Consider the following 27,285-nt stretch of genomic DNA (forward strand, 5'->3'; position numbering starts at 1 on the left):
AATATTTACAACTAAATAAAGTGAGGTCTAGAACTACGTATGCCTTTAGAAAGCAGGATCTGGGATCAGAGAATCAAGATGGGAGTTATTAAAATCACTGTGCTATATGTCTACAACCAAATACCTCAAAACGCATCAGCAATATCAAAATAACCCCTAAGGTTAGAAACACTCTATTATATGTCATCCCATGTATATGTTCGTCTACAACTGTGGCAAGACTGCAGAGAGCCTGTCCCCTGGAGACTAATCCTAGCCTATGGTTAACGCTGGGTAATAATACCTGATACCAAAACGATTTCTCACCAATACAACAGACCAGTACATATATATATATACACACACATATATATACACACAAGAAAATACAATCAAAGGTACATTTGTTATTACAAAGAACACTACCTGATGGAATTCTGGTTCACAGAACACTCGATACAAGCATTTCGCAGACACCTGAAGCACTCCGTTATGAGCTGCAGGCTAGAAGCCAGATGTTCCACCTGGGATGGGTCTCTGCAGGCCAGCTCGACAGCATGGGAAGATTTCTTCAAGATGTCCAGGACTCTTTGGAAGATAGTCCTGGGTGCAGTTTCTCTGAAAAGGGATAAAAATGTTACAAACCAGAGGGAAAAAAATCTAATTTCCAAATGTCCTATTCAGAAGACTGCTTATACTTATTTCTGCAGGGAAGTGGGCCAGACCTGTCTGCTCTAGCTCCTTAAACTTACAACACAAAATAAAGAGCTACACACACAGAGTGCTTAGACAGGCACCATTCTTACCAACCCTTCCATGTATTATTTAATTAAAGACCATGGAAATAGAGGGGAATTTAAGTAATTTGCCCATATTACTGGGCTAATAATGAGGAGAGCCAGGTTTCCTATAGAAGCAGTCTGACTTGTCACTCCCTGTGACAACCCAAATACCAGTTTCAGGTGAGGGTCTGCGTTTATGGATCTATCCTTAATCAAAACAGAAGATCTATATTCTACGCTCTAGAAAGAGAAAATAACCATTTCCCAGTGCCACCCAATAAGTACTCAAGTACCATTATGAGAAACACTATTCATTAAACTGTCTGGGAGGCCAGACTACTATCCAATCTCTAGATACAGAGAAGCTAGAAACACTTGTGCTGAGCTTGAATATATTCAACTGCACAGATGAGGGAAAGAGAGGAGGAGGGAAAGAGGGGAGGAAGGAGGGAGATAAAAAGGAACAGAGACACAGGGATAGAGATGGGGGTGAGGCGGAGAGAGAGCTGGGGGGAGAAGGAAACAGAGGCAAAGGGGGAGAGGGGGAGCAGGCAGGGATCAAGCAAGTGAGGGCACCCTTCCGCCTAGAGTACATGCCCAGGGAAGAAAAATGAATCTGTGGCCGGTCCCTCTGGGCATCTCAGTTCCTACATGCCTCTCATGCCAGAAGCACGGATTGCACCGGCTATCATTACAGAGCTATGAAGATAAGAATTTTTTGTGCAACATGGCACCAAAATGCAAGCCAACTTCCTCATTCCATGAATCTCCTAAAGAAACAGCCATCTGTTTTACGGTCAGAAGAAAAACTGCTGTGCTGGACAACTGAAGAGATTCTCGAAGATTCCCACTGACCATATGACTGTTCTCCTCTGGCCCTGTCATGGAACCCCAGCACTCTCCACCTCTTCCTCACACTGTGCCAGATTATCAGGGAACTGAGAGTTCATATGGAACCGCTGACGCCAAACCCCCCGAGTCACTGCCAGCTTGGGTGCCAGCAGAGCCCGTCCACACATCTCTCCCTGCCCAAGGCCCAGAGACACGCCCCTCCTTGCACTTCAGGCCCAAGTCCTTGTACTGCAACTGGCACATTTTTACCTCACGGACAGAGGATGTACATTACATTATTTATCAGTGACCAAGTGACCAAATAAAACCGTGAGAGCCCAATGGTACGGTACTTACCCTGTCTCAGTAACTGTAAGAAACAATTACCCATATAAGCCATTTTCAATGACAATTTGCCATAAAGAAAATTCACGAACACTCTCGAGACATCTTTAAGGAGTACTAAATACAGTGCAGATGTTAACATGCTAATACCCAAGAGTTTTAAACATTTCAAAGGATGCCAAGCATGATCAGGATTTCTACAACAAAGAATAAATCTCGTTATCTGCCCCCACTGCACAAAGATGGTGTCATCTCACCTGTGATAAGAGCCAACATGACCTATCCCCCCTGGTCCTTTGTGAGCTACCCTCCCGCAGTACCACGTTCCTACCGTGAATGGTCTTCCCTGAAGCCGCTCTTTGAAACCCTAACATCTCTTTTACTCAACACTGATATCGAGCGCATCAAAAGCTCTGGGCTCAAACTATGGTAGATGCAAAGGCAAGATGGAAAAAAAGGACTGTTCTTGGGAAAATTGGAGAACTGATATTCCAAGCACTGAACAATTAGTAAGTTCATGAACCATCCTATGAATAATTCCCAATGCTACACGATAATTTGACACATAGGTACCAGGCCTTTCTCCTTTGTTACACTTTTAATCAAAACAAAAATGTTTAACTGAGCTAAGGCCAATCATAATATTCCTGAAGTCAAAATAACTATTAATAGTTGTTAGAAAAGTATCAAGGCAGCACAGGGCACTTCACGTTTGAGATGGGAAGAGAAAATAATTTGGGACTGTGATCACTGTCATCTGCTCTCCCCAGGCTGCACACCCATGAATTCCTGAGAACACCAAGCACTTGCAACCCTCTTTGTCTGCTCAAACATGTGCCCTCCCCAGAATACATGTTCCACACAACCCCCACCCAACTCTCTGCCTGGAAAATCCTGCGTCTCCTTATGGAGGCCTTTTGAAAACTCCAAGCCCTGGTGAAACTCCTCTGCTACTCCAGGCAGAACAGTTCCCACCTCTACATCCCACTGGAACTCCCTCCATAAGACTGGACTAATACTTATCCACATTAGATTATACTTGCCTCTCCAACCCAACTATGCTGCTAGCCCATAAATCTTGGGAAAACAGAGCCTGTCCTATTTTTCTCTGTATCTCTAGGGCCCAGGAAGGACATTGACTAATTGTATTTATTCAAGTTTACAGCACTGATGTCCATTTGCATACTCGGTAGCATCTGCCTGCCTCACAGGTGCATAACTGAGCGTGCACCCTCCAGCCAGTCGCCAGGCCAAGGTGAGCAGGGTAAAATTAGCACATGGGGCAGCAGCGACCAGAGAAAGGGAACTATCAAGACATCTGTTTGACTCTTCCATTCCTTCTTTTTTTTAATTCTTTTTTTTTTTTAAGATTTTATTTATTTATTCATGAGAGACACAAAGAGAGGCAGAGACACAGACAGAGGGAGAAGCAGGCTCCATGCAGGGAGCCTGACGTGGGACTTGATCCCGGGACTCCAGGATCATGCCCTGGGCCAAAGGCAGATGCTCAACCACTGAGTCCCCCAGGAGTCCTGACTCTTCCATTCCTGTTAAGAAATTCATATAGTCTTGACTCCGGTATCTCCTTTATCCTCGAAAAAAGGTCATGTTTTCAGTGAGATGTAGAGACCTCTTGACCGATACTTAACAAACATCTAATTTCTCCTCCACACAGGATACAATGGATGAGCTTAAAGGGGGGAATGTGGCCCAATGGACTGTATTTTAAATTTCCTGAGAACAGAGACTATTTGTTAGATGTCTGGCTCCCCTATAAAGGGCAGAAGGAAAATACCATTTCCACTAGAGCCACATAATAAATGGTTATAGACTTCATTCGCCATCTTTGCATACAATACACGAACAACTTTCATCAGATGTGGACAGAAAGAGCTTTCACTCACCGCCAGTAAGAACTCTAACATCTAACAGTCTTGTATATACTTCTTGGCTCCTTGGCAGCCTCGAAAGAAAGCTATTTGGTATAACAGATCCAAAGCAACCCTAATGTCTTCAAGTTCTAAGTTCACTGTCAAGACAGTGCAGCTAAATACATGAAATGATTAACGACAGTAAAACAGTAAAGATCAGTCAATCGTTCCCATGTTACAAATGTTACTATTAATAACAGTAATTGCTGTCATTTCTGCTTTAACCAAACTAACACAAAATATTCACAGACTTTAAAAAGCTTAGCTACTTTATTCACAGAAGGCAGAAAGTACTTAGAGGACAATTAAAATTCAACTGTTAGACATTCTTATTACATAGGAATGCATACCCTGAAGACAATACACAAATGAAATGTTACATTACAGAACAAAAAAAAGGGAGGGAGGGGTTTGAATTCTACAAAAGATAGAATTTCATTTCCTTCAAGTTTGAACAGATCTGTAGGTTTAATCTTGGCAAGTCCCGTCTGAGTAAAATTAAAGAAAACTCCCTCTGACCGTATGTCAGAGATTAGACAGGTCTACCGTACTGTGTGTACACACATTTTACAGTTAATTCATCAGGCAGGACCTTCTCCTGAAGAGGAAACCAAAGGCTCATCACTGCACTGCCCTGCTGAGACTTCTCTGTTTCAGAAAAGATGGATTCTAAAACCTCCCGTTCAGTGAAAAACCAGCATGGGTGGGTTAGAGCAGTGCAACCACTGACACTGAGAAAATCTATTAGGATGCGCCCAAGCTCCCAGATTAAAATAAGAATCCCTGGTTATTATTTAAAACCACGGAACTCTGCTTACTGATCTCTGACCGGGCTAGACTGAACAAAATAAGACAGAAAATAAAAAGATTCACTTCTCCTGCCAGAAACAGCCTGGGGCAGAATTTTGAGATTCATCTTTGCAGACCTCAAACTCTTTTTTTACACTCTTTCTCTCTTCTGTTCCATGTGGAACTCACACTGTCCCTGACAGCCCAGACCAATCCATTTATCTAGAAAAGGCCAGCTAGTAAACACTCTGGAACCAGAGGGCCTGACAATCTCTGGTCACTGCTCCACAACTCTGCCATTGGGGAAAAAACCAGCCACAGACAACACTTCTGTGAAGGAACACAGCTGGTGTGCTGATAAAGCTCTACTTACGGACACTGACATTTAAAGTTCATGCAATTTTCGGGTGCCACAAAGTTTATTTTTCCTAACTATTTAAAAATGTAAAAACCACTCACAGGCCATTTAAGGGGGAAAAAAAAAAAGATATGGACATTCATAAAAGGTGGAGGGCCAGAAGTGGCAACCCTGCTTTAAAGAGTCCACACGTATCCATCCTCTCCCCACCCTCCCTCAAAATGACATGCTTCCCCCATTCCCACTGTGCCCAATACAGTCAAAATTCACCTCTCATCAGAACTGAATCATAAATGCACGATGCCAACTCAAAGAAGCCAAGAAAGGGTGAAACTGGCACACAGGTGGAAAAATAAACCACTGGACAGAGTGTCCAGGAACAGCACTGCATTCAAAGAAACCTGACAGGTGACAGCACAGCCACTGAATCTGCAGGGCTGGGCCACTCTGTGGTGCTGCTGCAACCACTTCCTGTATGGAAAAATGGAACTGGATCCTCTCCTGTATACCCAAAGAAAGTAACTCCGGATGCATCTAGGAATATACGTTCTTTCTTTGGAAGAAAATATGCAGAGAATGTCTTTATGTTCTCAAGCAGAGAAAGGTTTTGTATATAAGGCCTCTTTAAGAACCTTATTAAAACCCTACTCAAGGGATGCCTGAGTGGCTCAGTGGTTGAGCATCTGCCTTTGGCTCAGGGCGTGATGATCCCAGAGCACTAGGATCAGTCCACATTGGGCTTCCCTATGGGGAGCCTGCTTCTCTCTCTGCCTCTCTGTGTCTTCATGAACAAACAAAATCTTAAATCTTGAAAAAAATAAAATAAAACCTTTATCCAAAAAAGTGGTTATTTGAGCACAGAACGGGAGACAGTTAAGGAGGCACTGGTACTTCCCTGGGAGACGAGCATGGATGGAAGGCGAAGGGCTCATGGGGAGGCAGCCAGATGAGGGAATGGAAAGGTAACCTGAGTCAGAGGCAAGACGGAACCGCACCACACAGCCCAGAGGACTTTGGCTTATATCATGCCGGGAAGCCGCGGAGGGCTCTAGTGCCCTGCATCCTGAGGGACCCCTCAGACTGCTCTGTGATGGTTCAGCCATAGCGGGGGAAAAGAAGGCACCAGGACACCAGTGAGGACACTGTTCTAGGAAAAGACTGGCAGCAGCAGAGCGAGTAAGCAGAGGTCAGACTCTGGATATATTCTTGAAGAGCTGATGGGATCTGATGACAAAAACTGTCATGAGGGCTATCTCTGAGAAAACGGATTCAAGGACTCCAGAACTGTAGCCTGAGCAACACTGAGAAAAAGGTCTGTGCTGTGCACTGAAGGGGAGAAGGCTGCCTGGAGGTATCCGGGGGCTGAGGGGCTCTGCAGGCTGGGACCGGTGATGCTGGAGGTGCTTACTAGAAATGATGAATTATGCAGAAGGCAGAGGAATCCACAGGCCTGGAGTTCAGAAGGGAAGTGCAGCCAGGGCAAAATGTTACAGCCACCAGCACATGAAGAGTAAACATGGTCAAGCATGAGACTGAACAAGGTCACTGGGGAGCGAAGTAGGCAGAGGGAGGAGAGAGGTCTGAGGACTGAGTCCTGGGAGCCAGGAAGAAACAGCCAAAGAGGGAGGCTTATTCAAAAGAGGGTGGTGGCATGCAAAGGCGGGGGGGGGGGGGGGGGGGGGGGGGTGGCGAATAAAGTGTTTCAAGGAGAAAGATGTGAGCCACTCTATCAGATGCAGCTGGCAGGAGCGAAGAGATGAAAAGGAGGACCGCTGGTGAGCACCATGGAATGGGTTCTAGAGAAAGTAGGTGAATATAAATCACTCTTCAGAAAACTTCCATTACAAAAGGGAGCAGAAAAATGAGATCCCAGCTCAGGGAAATAGAAGAGAGTTTTCCCACAAGGGGAAACATTATAGCAGATGTTTAAATTTATGAAAATAATCCAACAGAAAGGGTAAAAACCTCATGATGATTTTTTTTGGGGGGGGGGATTATTGGAGCACTGAACGCAAAAGGGAGTAAACTGAGTACAGGTCTTGGCGGGGAGGGGCATCAGAGCAGGACCCTTCATCCACAGTCACAGAAGGGAAGGCAGGTGATGGGCACAGACACAGGGAGCTGGGAGACAGGGTGATGGGGAGTCCTGGAAATTACCTTCTGGTTGTTCCTCTTTTCTCAGTAAAATAGGAAGCCTGGAATGAGAACGAGGGAGAGACAATGGAAAGTTAAGGAAATCAAGTTGACATAGTTGACCAGGAAAGCAGGAGGCCAAATAGACCAGGGAGAGACATGACTGCCGGGCAACTAAGGCAGGCTAGTTATCAAGGTAAAGACAGACCCATTAGCACTGTCATGGAGGGCTTGTCAACTTACTGTGAGACCAGCGAGCATGGCGTAACTTTTCTCTGGCCTTGCTCAGCTACCTGGGCACAGAGGACACAGCAAGGTGGCTTTAATCAGAGCTGGAGTTGTCCCAGGGAAGCATGAGGCAAAGCTAAGAAAGGAGAAAGGGAACTGAAGGTGGATACAAAAGCAAATGCTTTTATTACGGACCCATCAATCAAAAGCAGATGAGGAAAACGTAAACCTGAGTAACAAAAGGGACAGGAGGTTGTAAGATAGGTGCCTGGCTGGCTCAGTCAGTAAAGCATGTGACTCCTAACCTCAGGGTTGTGAGTTTGAGCCCCACACTGACCATGGAGCCTATTTAAAATTTAAATAGAAACAAACAAAAAGAAATAGTAGGATCAACAGACTGTAGGTCCTGGTGGGGCTGGAGACCCCTGGGGGAGGTGACCTAGGAAGGATCAAACAGGAAGGTAGAGTGGGACTCCTGAAGCTGAGACTGTGGCGGGAAGGCAGCTACAGTTAATGACAAGGCCAAGATGGTGCTGGCAGTGTGGTTACGTGGGGTGGAGGTCAATATCACGGACGGAGAGAAGGCCGGAGAGACGAAACTATCTATGTGAATACTGAAACGACCAAGATTTAAGAGAAGACGGGTAGTGTATGGTTAACAGTGACCTGAAGTTCATTCAAGGAACACACTGAAGTGACCCACGCAGCCCTCAAACAGCTAAACACCCTCACACACTTTCACACTGACGGCATGAAATGGAGGCTAGAGGGTTCCAGAGGAAAAGGCCAAGGAGAACGTCCAGCATGCCTTCAAGCCCAGGGCACACTGGAGAGAGAGAACAGCCTTGGAAGACCTCCCAGAAACGCAGCCCGCAGAGGAAGCCATGTTTCACTTAGATCACGAAGATCAATGTTCAGAAAAGAAAATGAGGAAGTGGAGAATTCTGCGGAGGGCACACGTGAAGAAGGGTCTTAAGAGCCCAGTTGTCAGAAAAGGTTCATAAAAAGCCTTAAGGGAATTGGGGAGAACAGAGAACCTAGTTCACCATATAAATGAGAAAATCAGCTTGTGAACTGCTACCAAAACCCCTGCCGAGATTTTATTTTCAGGGGCGCTGAAACCACAAGTCACTTCTGAAACCACAAGTCACTTCGGGGAGAATCCATGTCTTTACGCTACTGAGGTTTTCCATCATGGAATAATGGTCTGTCTTACCATTTGTCTTCTTTAATGTCCTTTGATAAAGCTGTGCAAAATTCTCAATGACGGGAACAGCTACTAACCCTTAAATCCTGCGTATTCCGTGCCAGGCACATCACTGAGCCCGAGACACACACGCACACACACACACACTCTGCTCCGAGGCTGCAGCAAGAGCCTCGCTGGCTTGCACATGGTCTCCTGAGCTCTGACACGACAGGGCCAGGCCCGCAGCCAGCAGAGAGCTTGACTCAGCGTAGCCAAGCCCAGGACTCCTGCGCCTCTGAGTGAGTTCCTTTGCCCACAGTCCGTGGACCACTACAAAAGACTAGAAGCATGGAGAGCTGAGAAATTCTGCTCTGAGGGCACTGGTGGTCACAGCCCCAACCTTATTTATTTTGACTTGCTGGCTCTGACTTTTTCCTGTCTGTTTTGTCCATTTGAGATAATTGAATGTGAGGGGTGGCTCACCCTGACCACATCTGTATTTTGAAGCTGAGTCAGAACACCTTACCAATTAGTTCCATGTGCTCTTCCAGCTCATGGCTTAGGTAAAAATAAAAGGAACTGTCATCCTACCCTGAAAAGTGCTTTTTATAGTGTGACTTAATTGATGTTCTCTCTCAACAAAGCTGATCTGAATCATGGTTGAGTCAAGATGCCATATGGTGACCTTAGCTAAGCTGACGACGCATGCGGGATTTTTTGGGTTTTTCGTTTTGTTTCATTTTTTGTTTTTGATGCAAAGATTCTTGCTGGCTGGAGGCTCAGTAACATTTGAGGAAAACCTAGGAATATGTGAGTATGTGTGTACACAGACGGGTTTATTTTTGAGTTCGGTAGTACGCTGACCTCTAAAGTGCTCATCCTATTCCCTTCATGAAAGTTCATCAACATAGTTATACAAGCAATTAGAAATACCAAGGCACTTTTTTACCTCTTGAAATTATAGTCCCCTGTCATATTTGGTATTTTTTTCTATACCTTCCTTCCTAGAATCTTTCTGCTACACTCCCTCTTTATATCTAAGGACTCAAGAAAATTAAATATTCAAGAAATAGTAAGAACACCATTAAGTACTCATTCTGTGCTAGGTCTTTAAGCAGGTACTGAGAATACGGAGGGAACTAAGGAGAAGCCTGCCCTCAGGCTGACCTGATTCTAGTGGGACCAGCAGGTGACTCTGTGAGTACAGCACCATAGGAAGTTCTTTCAGAGAGGGAAGCACAGAGCGCCACAGGGAACACAGGGCAGGAAGCACCTCGAAGATCAAAATAGGCTTTCAGTAGAAAGTAAAACAGTCATTAAATCTTGAGGGAAAATCAGGTGTGTGTATGCACAAAGGAATGAAGGCATAAGACATTCAGTATTCTGGCATTTGAGCTGTTGCCCTGTTAAGTGCTGACTATAGCTCTTTACACTATATCAACTACTGTTGCTAAACATGGGCATGTGTGAAGGCATCAAAGTAAACCAAACTAAAAGCTCTGGAGTAACCAGGACAATCATTACTGACTAGCTCCAGGACAGCGCTTAGAAGGGATGTTCTCAGTACAGCCACTGCCTGCGCATCACACTATGTAGTTCAACACGTAATGAGCACTCAAAACGGACCAGGAGCTGCATCAGAGACGCCTGTCACACCTGACCCATCTCCCCCCTCCATTCCAAATGATGTATAGTGGTTATTTTTTTTTTATTTTAAGATTTATTCATTCATGAGAGACACAGAAAGAGAGAGGCAGAGACACAGGCAGAGGGAGAAGGAGGCTCCCCGCATGGAGCCCAATGCAGGACTCGATCCTGGGATCACGACCTGAACTGAAGGCAGGTGCTTAACCCCTGAGCCACCCAGGCGTCCCTTGTGGTTATTTTTAAAATACATAAATATGCAGCCCTGCTTTAAAACAACACATATGTCCATACTCAAAAACTGAATATAAATGCTCAGCTACAATCAGGTCTACGACTGAAGGGCAAAGCACACTCAGGATGGGCAGAAGTGCCCGCCACCACGTGGCCATTACGGCCAACACGAGCCAGTAAGCACCAGGACTGGCCTCCCCTGAATTGAGAGAAGAAAGAGTATGGTAGGAATTACCAAAAATCCAAGGCAATCCAAATACCCATCAGCAAGAGAAAGGGTAGGTAAATTATGACAACTTCCCCTGCTGGTATGCTTTACAACAGCTGGAGGTAATGATCTAACTGGCAGCTCTCAAACATAACGTAAATACCACATGCACACTGTAGAGTATTCGGTGTATCATTTATGAAGTCAAGAGAGAAGAATGGGATTGGATGGTGAAACAAAGAGCCTTCCCACCACCATGCCCACCTCCCGTGTTCAGCCCTGGTGTGTGATCCCTCCCATGACCGTGACCATGACCATGACAACACACAGGAGAAAGGGCAGGTCCCTTCCAAGATTGTAGAGAAGCTCCAGCGTCCGTCCACCTTGAGGACACTCTCTTGCATCGCTGCCATGGAATGAGCCAGCTGCCAGGGCGTGAGCAGCCCTAGGGGAGGGTCCATGCGGCAAGGAACTGAAGCTTCCCGCCCAAAGCCTTGGGCCTCCAGCCAGTCAGGCCTTCAGAGGCGGGCTGACCGAGTGGACAGCCTGACTGTGACCACAGAAAAGACACTAAGTCAGATCCACCCAGCCAAGCAATTCCTGACCTTCACAAACTGTGTGAAATAATAAATGTTTGTGGTTTCAAGCTGCTACCTTGTGGGTTAATGTGCTCCCATCCAGAGGGCATTAACCGTATCAGTAGTGTTTTGAACTTTGAGAGTACAAGAGGAAACTTTCATGTTTGTTGATTTTGCAAGTGAAATGCATGGGTACTGGGTTGGATCATGTGTTCTATCATCTTCCATAAAGGCACTGAGGTTATTACGTATTTGTGGTTTTGATTTGTCATGAGTTTAAAAATAAGCAAACAAACCAACAAAAACACTAGGATGAAAACTAATGAAAAGCTTCAATTTCCTTTTCCAAAGAATACACACTAAGGTTGTTATCAATGTCAGCTCCTAAAGCAGTCATTCTATGCAAACACATCTACCATCCTCTGCCTAAGTCACAACACTGTTGCTTTCAAGCATTTGCTTTTTTCTTTACCAGAAATTCTTACAGCTTCTTAAAATTATGTAATATTGCTAAACACCTACACAAAATTCTGGGGATCCCTGGATGGCTTGGCATTTGGTGCCTGCCTTCGGCCCAGGGCGTGATCCTGGAGTCCCAGGATCGGGTCCCACATCGGGCTCCCTGGATGGAGCCTGCTTCTCCCTCTGCCTGTGTCTCTGCCTCTCTCTCTCTCTCTGTCTGTCTCTCATGAATGAATGAATGAATGAATGAATGAATAAATATTTTTTAAAAAAAAGGGAGTTGGGAAAATAAATAAATAAATAAATAAATAAATAAATAAATAAATAAAATATTTAAAAAAAAAAAAAGGGAGTTGGGACAAAATCATGCCCCAAGCAACCAATACCCCCACCTAGATACAGCATGTTTCTTTTGCTCCAGAAAATGCCCTCATGTTCCTTTCCAATCAATCCCTAACCTCTTTCAACAACCACTGTTCAGATCTGTATCACCACTGATTAGCTTTACCAATTGCAGAATGTCATAAACACAAAATCACACACTACATACTTGGGTGTCCGGCTTCTTTCACTCAGTATGCCACTGAGATCCACCCACACTATTGTGTGTATCGATGGTTCATTCATTTAAATTACCAAGCACTTTTACCCATCTCCCACTGGTGGTCATTGGAGGTGCTTCTAAGGCTATCAATAAAGCTACTACAAGGATCTTTTTATATGTCTTTTGTGGGGCACCTAGGTGGCTCAGTCAGTGAAGCATCTGCCTTTGACTCAGGTCATGATCCCAGGGTCCTATGATCAAGCCCCGCGTAGGGCTCCCTGCTCAGCCGGGAGTCTGCTTCTCCCCCTCCCTCCATGTGCCCTCATATAAATAAATAAAATATATTAAAAAAATAGTAAGTAGTCTTCTGTGGACATATGTTGTTTCTCTTAGGTAAATACCTAGTCATAGGCAGGTATATGTTAAACTTTACAAAGAACTGCCAAAATGTTTCCCGAGGCAGGTGTACCATTTACACTCCCACCAGCAAAGTAGGAGAGTTCCAGTTGCTCCACATCCTCGCCAAAATCTGATGCTTGTCAGTCATTTTAATTTTAGCTATTCTGATGGGTATGCAGAGCTATCTCATTATGCTTTTGTTTATAAAAGCTCTACTGAGGGGCACCTGACTGCCAGTCAGTTAAGCATCCCACTCTTAATTTCAGCTCACGTCATGATCTTAAGGTTCTGGATCGAGCCCTGCATTGGGTTCCATACTGGACATGGAGCCTTCTTAGGATTCTCTGTCTCTCCTCCCCACTCTCTCAAAAATTAATTTAAAAATTTTCAAAATAAAAGCTTTATTGAAATAGAATTTACATAGCATATAATGCACTCATTTCAAGTATATAATTAGATGGATTTCTGTATATTATTAATTTTTTAATAAACATTAAAAATTAATTAAAAATTACACAGTAGTCCCCTATATCCACAATTTCGCTTTCTACAGTTTAAGTTACCCGCAGTCAACCACAGTCCAGAAGCAGATGCCTACGTCATTCATCACACTTCATCCCATCATGTAGACATTGAACCATCTCACATCACAAGGGTGAATACAGCACAGTAAGATATTCTGAAAGACAACATTCATATAACTTTTATTACAGTATGCTATTACTGTTCTATTTTACTTTTTTTTTAAAGATCTTATTTATTTATTCATGAGAGACAAAGAGAGACAGAGACAGAAACACAGGAAGAGGGAGAAGGAGGCTCCCCCTAAGGAGCCCAATGCGAGACTCGATTCCCAGACTCTGGCATAACACCCTGAGCCCAAGACAGATACTCAACCACTGAGCCACCCAAGCATCATTTTACTATTAGTTAGTGCTGTTAATCTCTTACAATGCCTAACTTTTAAGTTAAATGTCATCAAAGATAGTATGGATAGCAAAAAAAAACATAGTATACTATCTACAGTTTCAGGTATCCACTGAGGGTCTTGGAATGTGTCCCCAAGGCGGGGAACTACTGTCTATTTAACATAAATTTTGCCATTTTGACCATTTTTAAGTATAAAACCCAGTGACTTGAATTATGTTCATATTGTTGTGCAACCATCACCATGATCATTCCAAAACTTTTTGAATACCCCAAACAGCTCTATAACCAGTAAGAATTAACTCCTCCCCACTCCCAATTGCTGGTAATGTCTAATATGCTGTCTCCAATTTGTCTAATTCTAGGTACTTCTTTTAAGTGGAATTATATAACATTTGTCCTTTCATGTCTGGCTTCCTCCACTGAGCATGTTTTCAAGGTTCATCCATATCATAGCATGGATCAGCACCTCATTCCTTCTCACTGCTAATATGGATAGTCCACATTTTGTATATCCATTCATCTGCTGATGGGCACTTGGGTTGTTTCCATCTTTTGGCCATTGTGAGTAATGCTACACTGCTCGCTGGCACATAAGGATCTGTTGGAGCCTCTGCTTTCAGTTCTATGATACACACCTACGAGTGGGACTGTTAAGTTGTATTCACTTTCTGAGGAGCCACCAAAATCTTTTCCATTCTAGTTATACCATTTGACATTCCCACTAAACATGTCCAAGTGTTCCAATTTCTCCACATCCTCACCAACACTTATTTTCCTTTTTTTTTCTTGTTACAGCTATCCTAAAGAATGTAAAGTGGCATCTCATTTTAATTTGCATTTCCTTAATGACTAATGACAATGAGTACTTGTCATTAGTGTTGTTGGCCACCTATAGACTGTTATCTTCTTTTGTGAAGCACAGAATTTTATCACTCGATTTTTTTGAGTTTGTCTTTTTATGATCGTGTTTTAAGAGTGCTTTGTATATTCTAAAACAAGTCTTTTGTCAGATACATGAATTCCAAGTATTTTCTCAGTTTATGGCTTGCCTTTTCATTTTCTTAATAGTGTCTTGTGATGAGTAAAAGTTCTTAATTCTGATAAAGTCTAATCTGATAAAGTCAATTTTTTCTTGATGGTTGGTGTTATCTGTGTGCTGGGTAAGAAATATTTACCTACACTCCAAGTCACAAAGATATTCTCCCATGTTTTCTTCCCAAAACGTTATAGTTTCAGCTTTTATGTTGAAGTATTTTTTGTGGATGGTGCAATGTGCGGGCCAAAGTTCATTTTATTCCAATTAGATATCAAGTTGTTCTACCATCATTCTTAAAAGAGTTTTTAGGTTATGGTTTTGAGTTTGCAAATATTCTTCAAAGGGAAGACATCTGGAAATGACCTCAATTCTCCTTACACAACATTCAGCATTCAATAAAAAAGACAGGACCATATTACTGAACACAAGAAAAACGGACAATAGAAAGTCATCAAGCACATTTTTGTTGCTGCTTTTAAGCAGGCTCCACACCGAGTGTGGAGAGTCCAATGTGGGTCTTGAACTTGAAACCCTGAGATCAAGACCTGAGCTGAAACCAAGAGTCAGATGCCTAACCAGCTGTGCCACCCAGGTGCCCCAACAGGCACATTCTTTCAAATAACTACAATTAATATGTTCAAGTAGTAATGAATCTTTTTTAAAAAAGCATCAGAGACATTCTATAATATTCTGTAATATGATAATTCAAAAATGCAGTATCTGAAACTAAGAATACAGCAGACAACAGGAGACTAGACACAACAGAAGAGAGGATCAGAAAACTAGAAAGCAGATTAGTAGCAAATTTTCAAACGGAAGCTCTGAGAAGGGACAATAGAGAAAGAAACCTATGATACATATAAAATACAGTGAGGGGCCCAAGGGGGGGGGCTCAGTCATTTAAGCATCTGACTCTTGGTTTTAGCTCATGTCATAATCTCAAGGTCGTGAGATTGAGCCCCAAAACCACCTCTGCACTCAGCGGGGAATCCACTTGAAGATTCTCTCCCCGTGTGTGCATATGCACACGCACGCGCTCTCTAAAATGAATAAATCTTTAAAATATATATAATATATAGTGAAAGGTTTAACATGCGTGTGGAGTCCTAGAAGGAACAGCAAGAATGGGGAAGAAACTTTTGAAGACATACCAGCTAATGTATTGATAAAAAACATCAAATTCAAGAAGCAATAATGCTTAATATCCAAACAGAATATCCAATAATGCTTAAATAATCCAAACAGAATAATCTAAACAAAAGCCAAACATCTCTACCCTCCTGGGCCTTCTATTCTAGAAAGAGGCAGAGAACCAAATAAAAAAAAAAAAAAATTTAAAAAAAAAAACACTACAAATACTACACAGTATGTTAAAATATAATAAGTGCTCTCTTAAAAAAAATAGAGTTTATATAGCAATGGAGTTCAGAAGGATGGAGGGAAACAGCTGCACTTTTAAACAGGATGTACAAAACCTGGAAGAAAGTAAACAGAAAAACAATTTTCACTAAACACAGATTAAAAAGGAAAAATAAGCCATCCTGAGGGAAACTAAAAAAATATATACATATACATACATATATAAGCATACATACATGCATACATATATTCTCTACATGAGACTGGAAGAAAAGACCAAGTATGCACAATGCGTAATAAGCTATACACATACCAGCAGTTCCACAAAAATTTGTTAAGCACCTGTGATTATCAAACTCCATGCTAGATGCTAGGGATACAGTGAATGTGATATGCTCACTTCATGCAAGAAGCTTATCATATGGAAGAACAAGGAAGTATTAGTTTACATAAGAGAATAATTTATAGAAAGTAGTATCCAAATGTTTCATTACTTCAAAAATACTCAGGAACCAGAACATAATCTTCCCTACAGAAAAAAATATAGAGCAGCACTATCCAACAGACCTTTCTACAATGATGAAAACATTCCACATCTGCAGTGACCAATAGGGCAGCCACTAACCACATGTGGTTACTCAGCACTTAAAATATGGCTAGTGCAAGTAAGGAACACAATTATTCATTTCTCTTATTTCTAATTATTTTAAATCACCACACGCAGCTAGTGGCTACTTAATGGACAGTAGAAGTATAGACTGACAACAAATTTCATTTGGCTCTACACGTTAACATGGGGATCTGGCTACATCATTAAGAGATGATGTAGAGATACGCCATGAAAGTAACTAAAGGGTTGGAAAACCTCCAGCAAAAACCCAAAAATAGAAGTTTTAATGTATTTATATCTTACTTTTTTCAGAAATTACAGCAAGAAAAATCACTTGTCAAATATAGTTTAAAATGCAGATATGTACATTAAACAAAACATTATAAAACAAATTTAATGGGTAAGAAACAAAATTACCTTCCACAGAGGAGAAAGAGTTGAGTAGTACCTTTTAAAAAAAAAAAAAAAAAGATTTATTTATTGCAGAGACAGAAAAGAGCATGCATGAACCAGCAGAAGGGGGAGAGGAAGAGAGAGAAAGAATCCCAAGCAGACCCCACATTGATCACAGAGCCCAATGCAGGGCTGGATCTCATGACAATGAGATCACGACTAGAGCAAAAACCAAGAGTCCAATGATGAACTGCCTACACCACCCAGGCGCCCCACTGAGTACTATCTTAACACTGGTATTTTACGACTCTAAGCAATTTTCTATGGACTTTTGGGTTTAGAATACTATCCAAGAAGTGGGTTATAGAATCCAGAACATGCAGAATTTAGATTGGTATATTAATGATCTATTGCTACATAATAAATTATCCCAAAACTTAGCAGTTAAAAACAATAACACATAGTCTCACGCAGGTCTGAGGGTCAGGAATCTGGGAGTGGCTGAGTGAGGTGGTTCTGGCTTAGGGTCTCATAAGGGTCACAGAGGGCTGAGGGTTTCCCCCAGACTAAGCTTATCCACTTTCAAGATGGCTCATCACATTCCTCGCCACACTGTTCTCTCTGTGCAGATGCTTGAGGGTCCTCATGACATGGCACCTGTGTCAGTTCTCTGCACAGATGCTTGAGTGTCCTCATGACATGGCAGCTGACTGTGTCAGTGATTCAAGAGAGCAAAGAGGGAACTGCACTGTCGTTTAGGACCTAGTCTCACGCACTGTCACTTCTGCCATAATCTAGTATAACAAAAGCAAGTCACTAAATTCAGCCCACACTCAAGGAGAGAGGAATTAACCTTCTCCTCTTGAAGGATGGAGTATCAAATAATTTATGGATACATCTAAAATGACTACAATAGAACATGAGTATTTCCATTCACTTGCAGGTTGCTAGAAATTGTAATGAGATCCTCAGGTCCCTTTCCCTGGAAACCCAACAACAAATTATATCCCTTCTAATATAGCTTTGACTGTTTTCTAAAAAGCAAGAGATGAAACACTACTGGGTTCTTGGTCACTTACAATCCAACCACTTTTTAACAGGTGCTATTAAATAAATGGCACGGAACACCACGCTATACATAGAATGTTATGGATCCTCAAGATAAATTCTGCAAAGTGAGCAGTTTTATCCAACCATTTTCAAGATGAGAAGTAAATCCAGAGATGTAAGCCTCAACCTTGTTCAGGTCTACCTGGGTTCCAAGTTTTTGTTCTTCTGCTATAGGATGCTTCTCTTGGCTCCAGCTACCACAGAGGCTAGTGTCTGTAACATCAAACATACAGCAAGTATCACAAAATACATTACTTCAGCTAAGATTTTCTTCTTTTGTTCCATCAATTACTTTCTTTCTTCAGCCTGTTTTTTGTTTTGTCTGGTGTTTTCTACATGCTGCTCTGAGGCCTCATTTTGCTTCACTTTGTGTCCCATCCTCCCTCTGGGTCCACCTGCAGTGGCAGAGAAACTAGTAACTTGCTGGAACCAAAAACAACAGCCTAACCTTACAAACCCTCACGGAGGGCTGTCTGCACCATAATTCTGCCTCCCCATTCCAAGACCTGCACAGCACTTCACCTGTCCCTGGTCCCCAAACTCTGCCTGGAACAAAGACATCGACCCAGAAAACCTTAAGCCAAATGAGGTAAGGTTCTTCTTTTGCTCGTTCTCCTCCAACAATCCAACTGGACCCTGATGCCTGTCCCTTCAACCCTGTAAATATTTTTCAGTATTTATTCTATCCATCCCCATGAACAATGTCCTAATGCAGGCAATTTTCTCTTTCCCTTGGGCTTATGCATCAGTTTCTTCAAAGTCTCCTGCCTCTAGCCTCACTCTAATTTATCCCCCCATATGGCAGAGAGTTCTAATACCCACAACTTAACTTGCCACTCCCTTGAAAGAACCTTCAATGGCTCCCCATCGACTCTCCTCACAACAGTCAAGAAGGGCCTTGTAAACTGGCTCAAGGTCTTGGATTTTATCCCACTGGTTATAAAAATAGTTTGAATGTCTCCTCTGATCTCCATCTGACCTGGTGTTTGAATGCCTCCTCTATACCAGACACCTCACCTATATTATTTCATTTAATCTTCTTGGAACCCTATAAAATCTGCATATAATCCCTTTGCATATATACTGCTCTAATAAGCCCTCTCATCTGTAAGCCATGAATCTAAAGTCTTTCCTTGCCCACTATCTATTCAACAGATCCAAATTCCCTCTGTGCCAGCACCTTCTTGTCTAGAGCCCTTTACAATTTTACACAGCAATTTCCCTGTTGTGCTTGGAAAAAAAAGGATTATGTCCCATTCACCTCAGCCCCAGCAAAGAACCTATTTCAGAGTAGGTGCTCAGTAAATGGCTGAAAGATGATAATCGACTAAAAGGAAGGTCCACCGTGGTACAGATGTGCTGACGTATTAACTCACAATCCAACCAGGAGTATCATTATCAATTAACGTATCTCCAAAAAACCCCACAGAAGCTACCCTGGGCTTTGACCACTCCTTCAACAGCTCACTGCTTCCACTGTGATCTAAGGGAGCAGAAGTGGTCAGACCAAGGCGGCCCTTTTAAAGATCAAAGGGGGGCAACCTGGGTGGCTCAGCGGTTTAGGCGCCTGCCTTCCCGCCTGGTGTGACCCTGGAGACCCGGGATCGAGTCCTGCGTCGAGGTCTGCGTCCGGCTCCCTGCATGGAGCCTGCTTCTCCCTCTGCCTGTCTCTACCTCTCTCTGTGTCTCTCTGAATAAATAAATAAATCTTTACAAAGGGCCTCTAGAGATTGACCACCTGGACCAATCTGCGTCTAGCTGTGCGTTCTTGCAGGGCTCTCACTACTCTGTGTACACACCCCCCACGAGAAAACTATTCCCCAGCTCCCCAGAGCAGGACTTCCCAGTAAAGAACTTCATTTTCCAACTTCACGTAGCACAAAACCTGGCACGTGGGGAACCATCACTAACTGTGGTAAGAATGCCAGCTAACGTTCAGTGAAGTACTACATACTAAGGATGTAATATGCATTATCTCACTTAATCCTTACAGCAATCCTCGCAGGGAAGTGCCGTGCGACATTATTCCCACCTGAACAGAGGACGTCACGGAGGCCCAGAGACCAGAACACAATCAAACAAGCACTGGCTCAGAGCATCGTATACTTTGTATTTCCACATGCTTTATTTACGTCATTTATCCCTCTGTACAATCCAGCAACGAAAATATGCATTATATTCACATTTTAGACCCCCAAAAAAGGTTAAGGCTTGGAGCAGTCGTCCCGGAGCGCACAGCCTGTAAGGCCAGGCACTGGGCTATGCTGCCCGCCCCCCGCCCGACCCCACCAGGACGCCGCTACGCGACCGCGGGCCGGGTCAGCGCTCCCGGCCGGGCCCACGGCGCGCGCGGGGCCAGCAAACCCGGCGGCAGGTGGAACGTCCCGTCCTGCGCCCGGCCCACACCTGCGCGGGGCGGGGGCAGCCGCGGGGCCCACCGCCGAGCAGGGGCGCCCGCTCCCTGCCTGCCCGCGCCGCCCGCCGTTACCGGTTCCGCTGCTCCTTGAAGAGCGCCGTGAGCGCGCGGAGGGCCTCCAGGTCCTGGATGGGCGCGGGCACCATGACTCCGGACAGCCGGGCGGGCGGCGGCCTGGGCGCCGCCATCTTGCCGCTCGCAGCTCGCAGGGCCGGCGACGCCGAGGAGCAGGAGGAGGCGGAGGGCCGGCGGGAGCGCGGGCGGGGGAGGGGCGCGCCCCGCAGCCGCCGGTCTACGCCGCCGCCGCCGCGCCGCGCCGCTGCAGCCCAGGCCGGGGGGAGAGCGCGCGGACTCGCGCCCAGCCTCCCGCCGGGCGCCGACCGGGACGACGCGGCGCAGGGAGGGGGCGCGGGCGGAAGTCCCGCCTGAGGGGAGGGGGCGCGGGCGGAAGTTCTGCGGAGAGGGGAGGGGCGCCAGGAGGCGGCGGGTCTGAGAGGGCGAGCCGGGGGCCCGGGCTCCCCCAGACGGAGAGAGGCGGGTCGGGGAGGGGGGACCTGGTCGGGAGGGGGTCCAGGGACGGTTGCGCCTTGAGATGCGGGGGTGCGAGGGCTGATGCGACGGGGACAGGAGCGCCCTGAGATGCGGGGGTGCGGGGGCTGATGGGAAGGGGACGGGGACGGGTGCACCGTGAGATGCGGGGGTGCGGGGGCTGATGGGAAGGGGACGGGGACGGGTGCACCGTGAGGTGCGGGGGTGCGGGGGCTGATGGGAAGGGGACGGGGACGGGTGCACCCTGAGATGCGGGGGTGCGCGGGCTGATGGGAAGGGGACGGGGACGGGTGCACCGTGAGGTGCGGGGGTGCGGGGGCTGATGGGAAGGGGACGGGTGCACCCTGAGGGAGATGCAGGGGGGGCTCCTTCCGGGAAGGGGTACAGGGACAGGTGCACCCTGAGGGAGATGCAGGTGGGCGGGGGCTCCTGTCCAGGAAGGGATACAGGGACAGGTGCACCCCGAGGCAGATGTAGGTGGGGGGGGAGCTCCTGTCCAGGAAAGGGTACAAGGACAGGTGCACCCTGAGGGACATGGAGGTGGGGGGGCCTCTTGCCCGGGAAGGGGTACAGGGACAGGTGCACCCTGAGGAGACACGGGTGTGGGGGTGGCTAGTGGGAGGCGGACAGGTGCACCCTGAGATGTGGGTGTGTGGGGGCTGATGGGATACAGAGACAGGTGCACCCTGAGGGAGATGCTGGTGGGGGGGGGGGCTCCTGTCCGGGAAGGGGTACAGGGACAGGTGAGGGCAGAGGGGCCTGTGAGAGAGGGGCTCTTTTTAAGGAGAAGGTGCTGTTGAAATGAGTTGATTGGTGCCCCCACCCCTGGAAAGTGGAGCAGCCTGTCCTCAGAGTGCAGGTCTCAGGCTGCACTGAGCTCAGTTCCCAGTACTCCCCGATCATTTACTGGTGATACCAGATGGTTTACGAGGCACCTTAGGTAGGATGAGAATACTCTGCTCCAGCTCATCCAGGGCTTAAATAGAAGTAGCTGAGTTCTATAGTAGGAGGGTAAGAATTGTTTTTTTTCTAAGGGAAATGAATGTATTTTCCAAGACTCAGACAAGGTTCTGTGGCTGGTTGTTGGTGATTCATGTATTGTCTTTCCACTACCCTTTATCCTACCACGTGTACTTTCAACATTGTCACCAAGCCCTGTGCTAGGTGAAGGGACCCCAACCCTGAAAGGAACTCAAGACAAAAGAGGCAAATGGTAACTGCTACGACAGAAGACGGTACAAATTTCCATAGGATATTTTGATTTGAAGAGTAGGAGTGTGTTTATAATGTGGCACTTTTGGTTTTCTTTGCCAAGTAAAATTTAAAGACACAATAAACACCACCAGAGTGTGCAAAGGAAATGAATCATGCGCAGGCAATTTATGTGATAACGTAATTCATCCTTACCCATTCAGCTGACTGCACATTCATTTCAGAAATATTTCTGTGTGCCGATTATGTGCCAGGCTTTAGATCACCTAGCAGTGCAAAAGACAATTCAAAACGGTAAATAACTAGCAGAGCAAAATCACCCAATATTTCCTTGAGGAGCAGGGGATAGTAAGATGTATTGTCCTGCATCAAGGTCTCGCCCCTTAGTTTTCTATCCTCAGGTGTAAAACAAAAGTAACTAATTCTTACAGAAAAAGTTCCCCATAATACTCAAATGTATTGCCTGGAATGTTGAGATATCCTGGTTGGTTCCTTGGCTACTTCTCTTGCCTTCCTATTTTCTAAATCTTTTAAAAGTATAAGTCAACATTTCACTCTGCTCAAAACCCTCTAAAGGATTTCCATTTCACTCAAAAGCCAAATTTCTTCCAATGCAGAAGTCCCTGAGGACTTCCCATGTGTCCCTCCTCCTGCCTGCCCCTGATCACTTCTAGTCTCTTCCTCCTGCACAGCGCTCCACCCACACCGGCCTCCTTGTCGTCCTCCACCCAGGGAAGGATGCTCCTGCCTCAGAACTCCACACATGCTATTTCTTTTGCGTGGAATACTTTCCACACCCTCCCAGCAGTTACCGGCATGGTTTGCTTCCTCCAACTATCTACTGAAGTGATCTCTTAATGAGCTTCCCCTTGTTGATTTTTGAAATTGTAACACACCACCAAAATTCCTAATTCTAAGGAATTGTTCTTGGGACACCTGGGTGGCTCAGCAGTTGAGTGTCTACACCGTTAGCTCAGGGCGTGATCCTGGAGTCCTGGGACTCTGGATCTCAGGGTTGTGAGTTCCAGCTGTGTTGGGTGCAGGGATTACTTAAAAATAAAATCTTACGGCCGCCTGGGTGGCTCAGCAGTTGAGCGCCCGCCTTCGGCTTGGGGCGTGATCCCAGGATCCGGGATTGAGTCCCCCATCGGGCTTCCCACAGGGAGCCTGTTTCTCCCTCCTTCTCCCTTCTCCCTCTACCTCTCTTTCTGTGTCTCTTATAAATAAATAAATACAATCTTTTAAAAAAAAAGGAATTGTTCTCCATAGCACTTAATACTTTCTATATCATAGTTTACTAATCTATTTTGTTTACTGCCATAATGTATTCCAGCACCTAGGAAAGGACCTGCCACATGGTAATTTCTCAATAAATATCAGTTGAATTAATCAACAATGAATTTTTAGAGTTGTTTTCAGAAAGGAGAAAATATAGCATGACTCCAGCAAAAAAAAAAAAAAAAAAAAAAAAAAAAAAAAAAAAAGGTATACCAATCCAAAAAGTACAGGAAAGAGGAAAGATGGAGGAGAGGAAGAAAAAAATAAGAAGATTAAGAGAGAGAGATACTTTAACAGGCCAGTCTAGTAGTATGGGCAAGGATGAGAACAGAAGGAGATTAACAGAAGGAGATTGGCCAAACAGTGGGTGTTATTGATTGCCTAGGATCAACTATGGGTTGACAACCTTGCCTGGATTGACAGTATAAGTTAATATTTCATTTGGGTGAAATGGCATTTTTGTCTTTTTTTTTTTCAGCTTCAATCCAAGTATGCTTTTTTCCTTTTCTCTTTTTTTTCTTTCATTAAGTGCTTTTATTTTAATTCCAGTATAGATAACATACAGTGTAACATTAGTTTCAGGCATACAATACAGTGATTTGACAATTCCATACATTGCTGAGGACTCATCATGATAAATGTACTCTTTAATCCCTATCACCTATTTCTCTAGCTCCATCCATATTGTTGCAAATGGCAAGATTTCACTCTTTTTATGGCCAAATAATATTCCATTCTATATATCACATCTTCTTTATCCATTCATCTATCAATGAGTACTTAGGCTCTTTCCATGATTTAGCTATTATAATACATGCAATAAACATCAGAGTGCACGTATCCCCCTTGAATTAGTGTTTTTGTGTTGGGGGGAAGGGGGAGAAATACCCAGTAATGCAATTCCTGGATTGTAGGGTAGTTCTATTTTTAATTTTTTGAGGAACCTCCATACTCTTTCCAGAGTGGCTACACCAGCTTGCATTCCCACCAACAGTGCACAAGTGTTCGTTTTCTCCACATCCTTGCCAACACCTGTTGCTTCTTAGTTTTTTATTTTCGCCATTGTAGCAGGTGTGAGGTGATATCTCATTATAGTTTTGATTTGCATTTCCCTGTTGATAAGGGATGTGGGGCATCCTTTCATGTCTCTTTGGCCATCTGGGTGTCTTCTTCAGAGAAATGTCTATTCATATCTTCTACATATTTTTTAATTGGGTTATTTATTTTGGGGATGTTGAGTTATACACATTCTTTATATATTTTGGATACTAATCCTTTATTGGATATGTCTTCTGAAAATACATTCTTCCACTCAACAGGTTGTCTTTTAGTTTTGCTGGTTGTTTCCTTTGCTGTGCAGAAGCTTTTTTTTTAAGATTTTATTTATTCATGAGAGACACAGAGAGAGAGGGGCAGAGACACAGGCAGAGGGAGAAGCAGGCTCCATACAGGGAGCCAGACAAGGGACTCAATCCAGGGTCTCCAGGATCACGCCCTGGGCCGAAGGCGACGCCAAACCACTGAGCCACCCGGGCTACCCAAGTGCAGAAGCTTTTGATTTTGCAGTAGTCCCAATAGGTTATTTTTGCTTTTATTTCCCTTGCTTCAGGCGACATATCTAGAAAAATGTTACTATGGCCGATGTCAGAGGCATTACTGCCTGTCATCTCTTCCAGGATTTTTTTTTATGGTTTCAGGTCTCACATTTAGGTCTTTAATCCATTTTGAGTTTATTTTTATGTATGGTGTAAAAAAGTGGTCCAGTTCCATTCTTTTGAATGTAGCCGTCCGACACTGTCTTTTGAAGAGACAGTCATTTTCCCATTGCATGTTCTTGACCTCTTTGTCATATATTAATTGATCTGTAATTATGGATTTGTCTCTGAGTTTTCTATCCTATTCCATTTATCTTTGTGTCTATTTTTTTGTGCCAGTACCATACTGTTTTGATTACTACTGCTTTGTAATATAGCTTAAAAATCTGAAATTGTGCCTCCAGCTTTGTTTTGCTTTTTCAAAGTGGGTTTGGCTATTTGGGGTCTTTTGTGTTTCCATACAAATTTTAGAAGTGTTTGTTGTAGTTCTGTGGAAAATGCTGTTGGTACTTTGATAGGGATTGCATTAAATCTAAATGACATTTTTTTAATTTTACATAAATGTTGTTTGCCTCAGATAATGTGTCAAGTATGTTGATGTACATGAATCAAACTTCAATTAAAGTTTGCAGTATAAATGTGTGCTCTTAAGCCAAGTGCACAACAAGATCAGTAATCAAGAAGTAAAAATAAGGGGTGCCTGAGTGGCTCAGTGGTTGAGCATCTGCCTTCAATTCAGGACATGATCCTGTAGTCCGGGGATCGAGTCCCATATCGGGCTCCCCGCAGGGAGCCTGCTTCTCCCTCTACTTGTGTCTCTGCCTCTCTCTATGTATCTCATGAATAAATAAATAAAATCTTTTTTAAAAAAAGAAGTAAGGGGCGCCTCGTGGCTCGGCGATTGAGCGTCTGCCTTCAGCTTGGGGTGTGATCCCACAGTCCCAGAATCGAGTCCCACACTGGGCTCCCTGCATGGAGCCTGCTTTTCCCTCTGCCTGTGTCTCCGCCTCTCTCTGTGTGTGTCTTCATGAATAAATAAATAAAATCTTTAAAAATAAAAGAAGTAAAAATAATTTTTAAAAAGAAGGAACAGGGAGAAAAGGAAAGCAAGACAGAAAATAGGCGAGGTGCAAGACAAAAATATTTGGACCAAAATGCATATGTTTATGGCAAGGAATAGAGAGAGGAAGTGAGTGAACAGTGGTATAGGGAAGAAAAGATGAGTGACAAATGGAAAGAAAAATTCTTGCTTGTGCTGGCTCCTTGTCTGCAACTCTCTCCTTGCCATCTCCGCCTGTGATTCTCTCACTAGAAAGCTATGCCATTGCCACCTACTATACCAAAACACCATGTGTCCATCAGGAAAAGCTCCAGTCAGTCTCTACCCCTCTTTTGGCATTCAGTAGTTAGCTTTGTGCTATAGCTGTGTTTGTGTACCCTTTTTCACATCTAAGGTCCCTCAAGGCAGGGCCTTTGTCTTCTTCATCCCTTCCAGGACCAAGCTCAGTGCCTTGTGCTTACAAACAATGCTATAAATATTTGTTGAACTGGGAACTTTGGGGATTAAAAGAAAAAATAACAGAATAATGTAATTGTTGAGAGCAGGGATCAGCAAACTACAGTCAGTGAGCCAAATCTTTCCCACTGTTTTTGTAAATTTTATTGGAAACTGTGACATTCATTTACATATTGTCTATGGCTTCTTTGATGCTACAATGGCAGAGTTGAATAGTTTTGACAGAGACGATATGTCCTACAAAGCCTAAAATGGTAACCATTTGGTACTTTATGAAAAAGGTTTGCCAATCTCTGATAAAGATCATGAGATCTAGAATCAGACAAACCTGAATGATGTCAATCCTGCTTTCATGGGTTAGCACCTGACTTTGAACAAATAAAAGATAGACGGAGAGAGAGAGAGAGAGAGAGAGGCAGAGACACAAGCAGAGGGAGAAGCAGGCTCCATGCCGGGAACCCAACATGGGACTCGATCCCGGGAACCCAGGCTCATGCCCCGGGCCAAAGGCAGGAGCTGAACCACTGAGCCACCCAGGGATCCCCCAATAACCATCTCTTTAAGTCTATTTTTTTTTCATCAAAATGAAATAGTATAGTAATAATGGTATAGGATTAATACCTACTGAATTGTGTGGTTGAGAGGAT

The 27,285-nt window shown here is 44.3% G+C and overlaps 1 protein-coding gene across 1 annotated transcript in view; it reads right to left on the reverse strand.

The window, feature by feature from the left end:
* The window catches only part of ATXN10 (ataxin 10), a 162,101-nt gene extending 141,223 nt beyond the window's left edge, over positions 1 to 20,878 (reverse strand). Inside the window, exons 1-2 of the mRNA XM_055329051.1 lie at positions 20,561 to 20,878; positions 406 to 597 (exon numbers count right to left, since the gene is read on the reverse strand). Coding sequence (XP_055185026.1) covers positions 406 to 597; positions 20,561 to 20,676 — 308 coding nt within the window. The 5' untranslated portion in view covers positions 20,677 to 20,878. The remainder of the gene's footprint in view (positions 1 to 405; positions 598 to 20,560) is intronic.
* Between the last annotated feature and the right edge of the window lie 6,407 nt (positions 20,879 to 27,285).

This window comes from Nyctereutes procyonoides, unplaced genomic scaffold, assembly GCF_905146905.1.
Source record: "Nyctereutes procyonoides isolate TBG_1078 unplaced genomic scaffold, NYPRO_anot_genome, whole genome shotgun sequence".
In the NCBI taxonomy this organism is placed as follows: domain Eukaryota; kingdom Metazoa; phylum Chordata; class Mammalia; order Carnivora; family Canidae; genus Nyctereutes; species Nyctereutes procyonoides.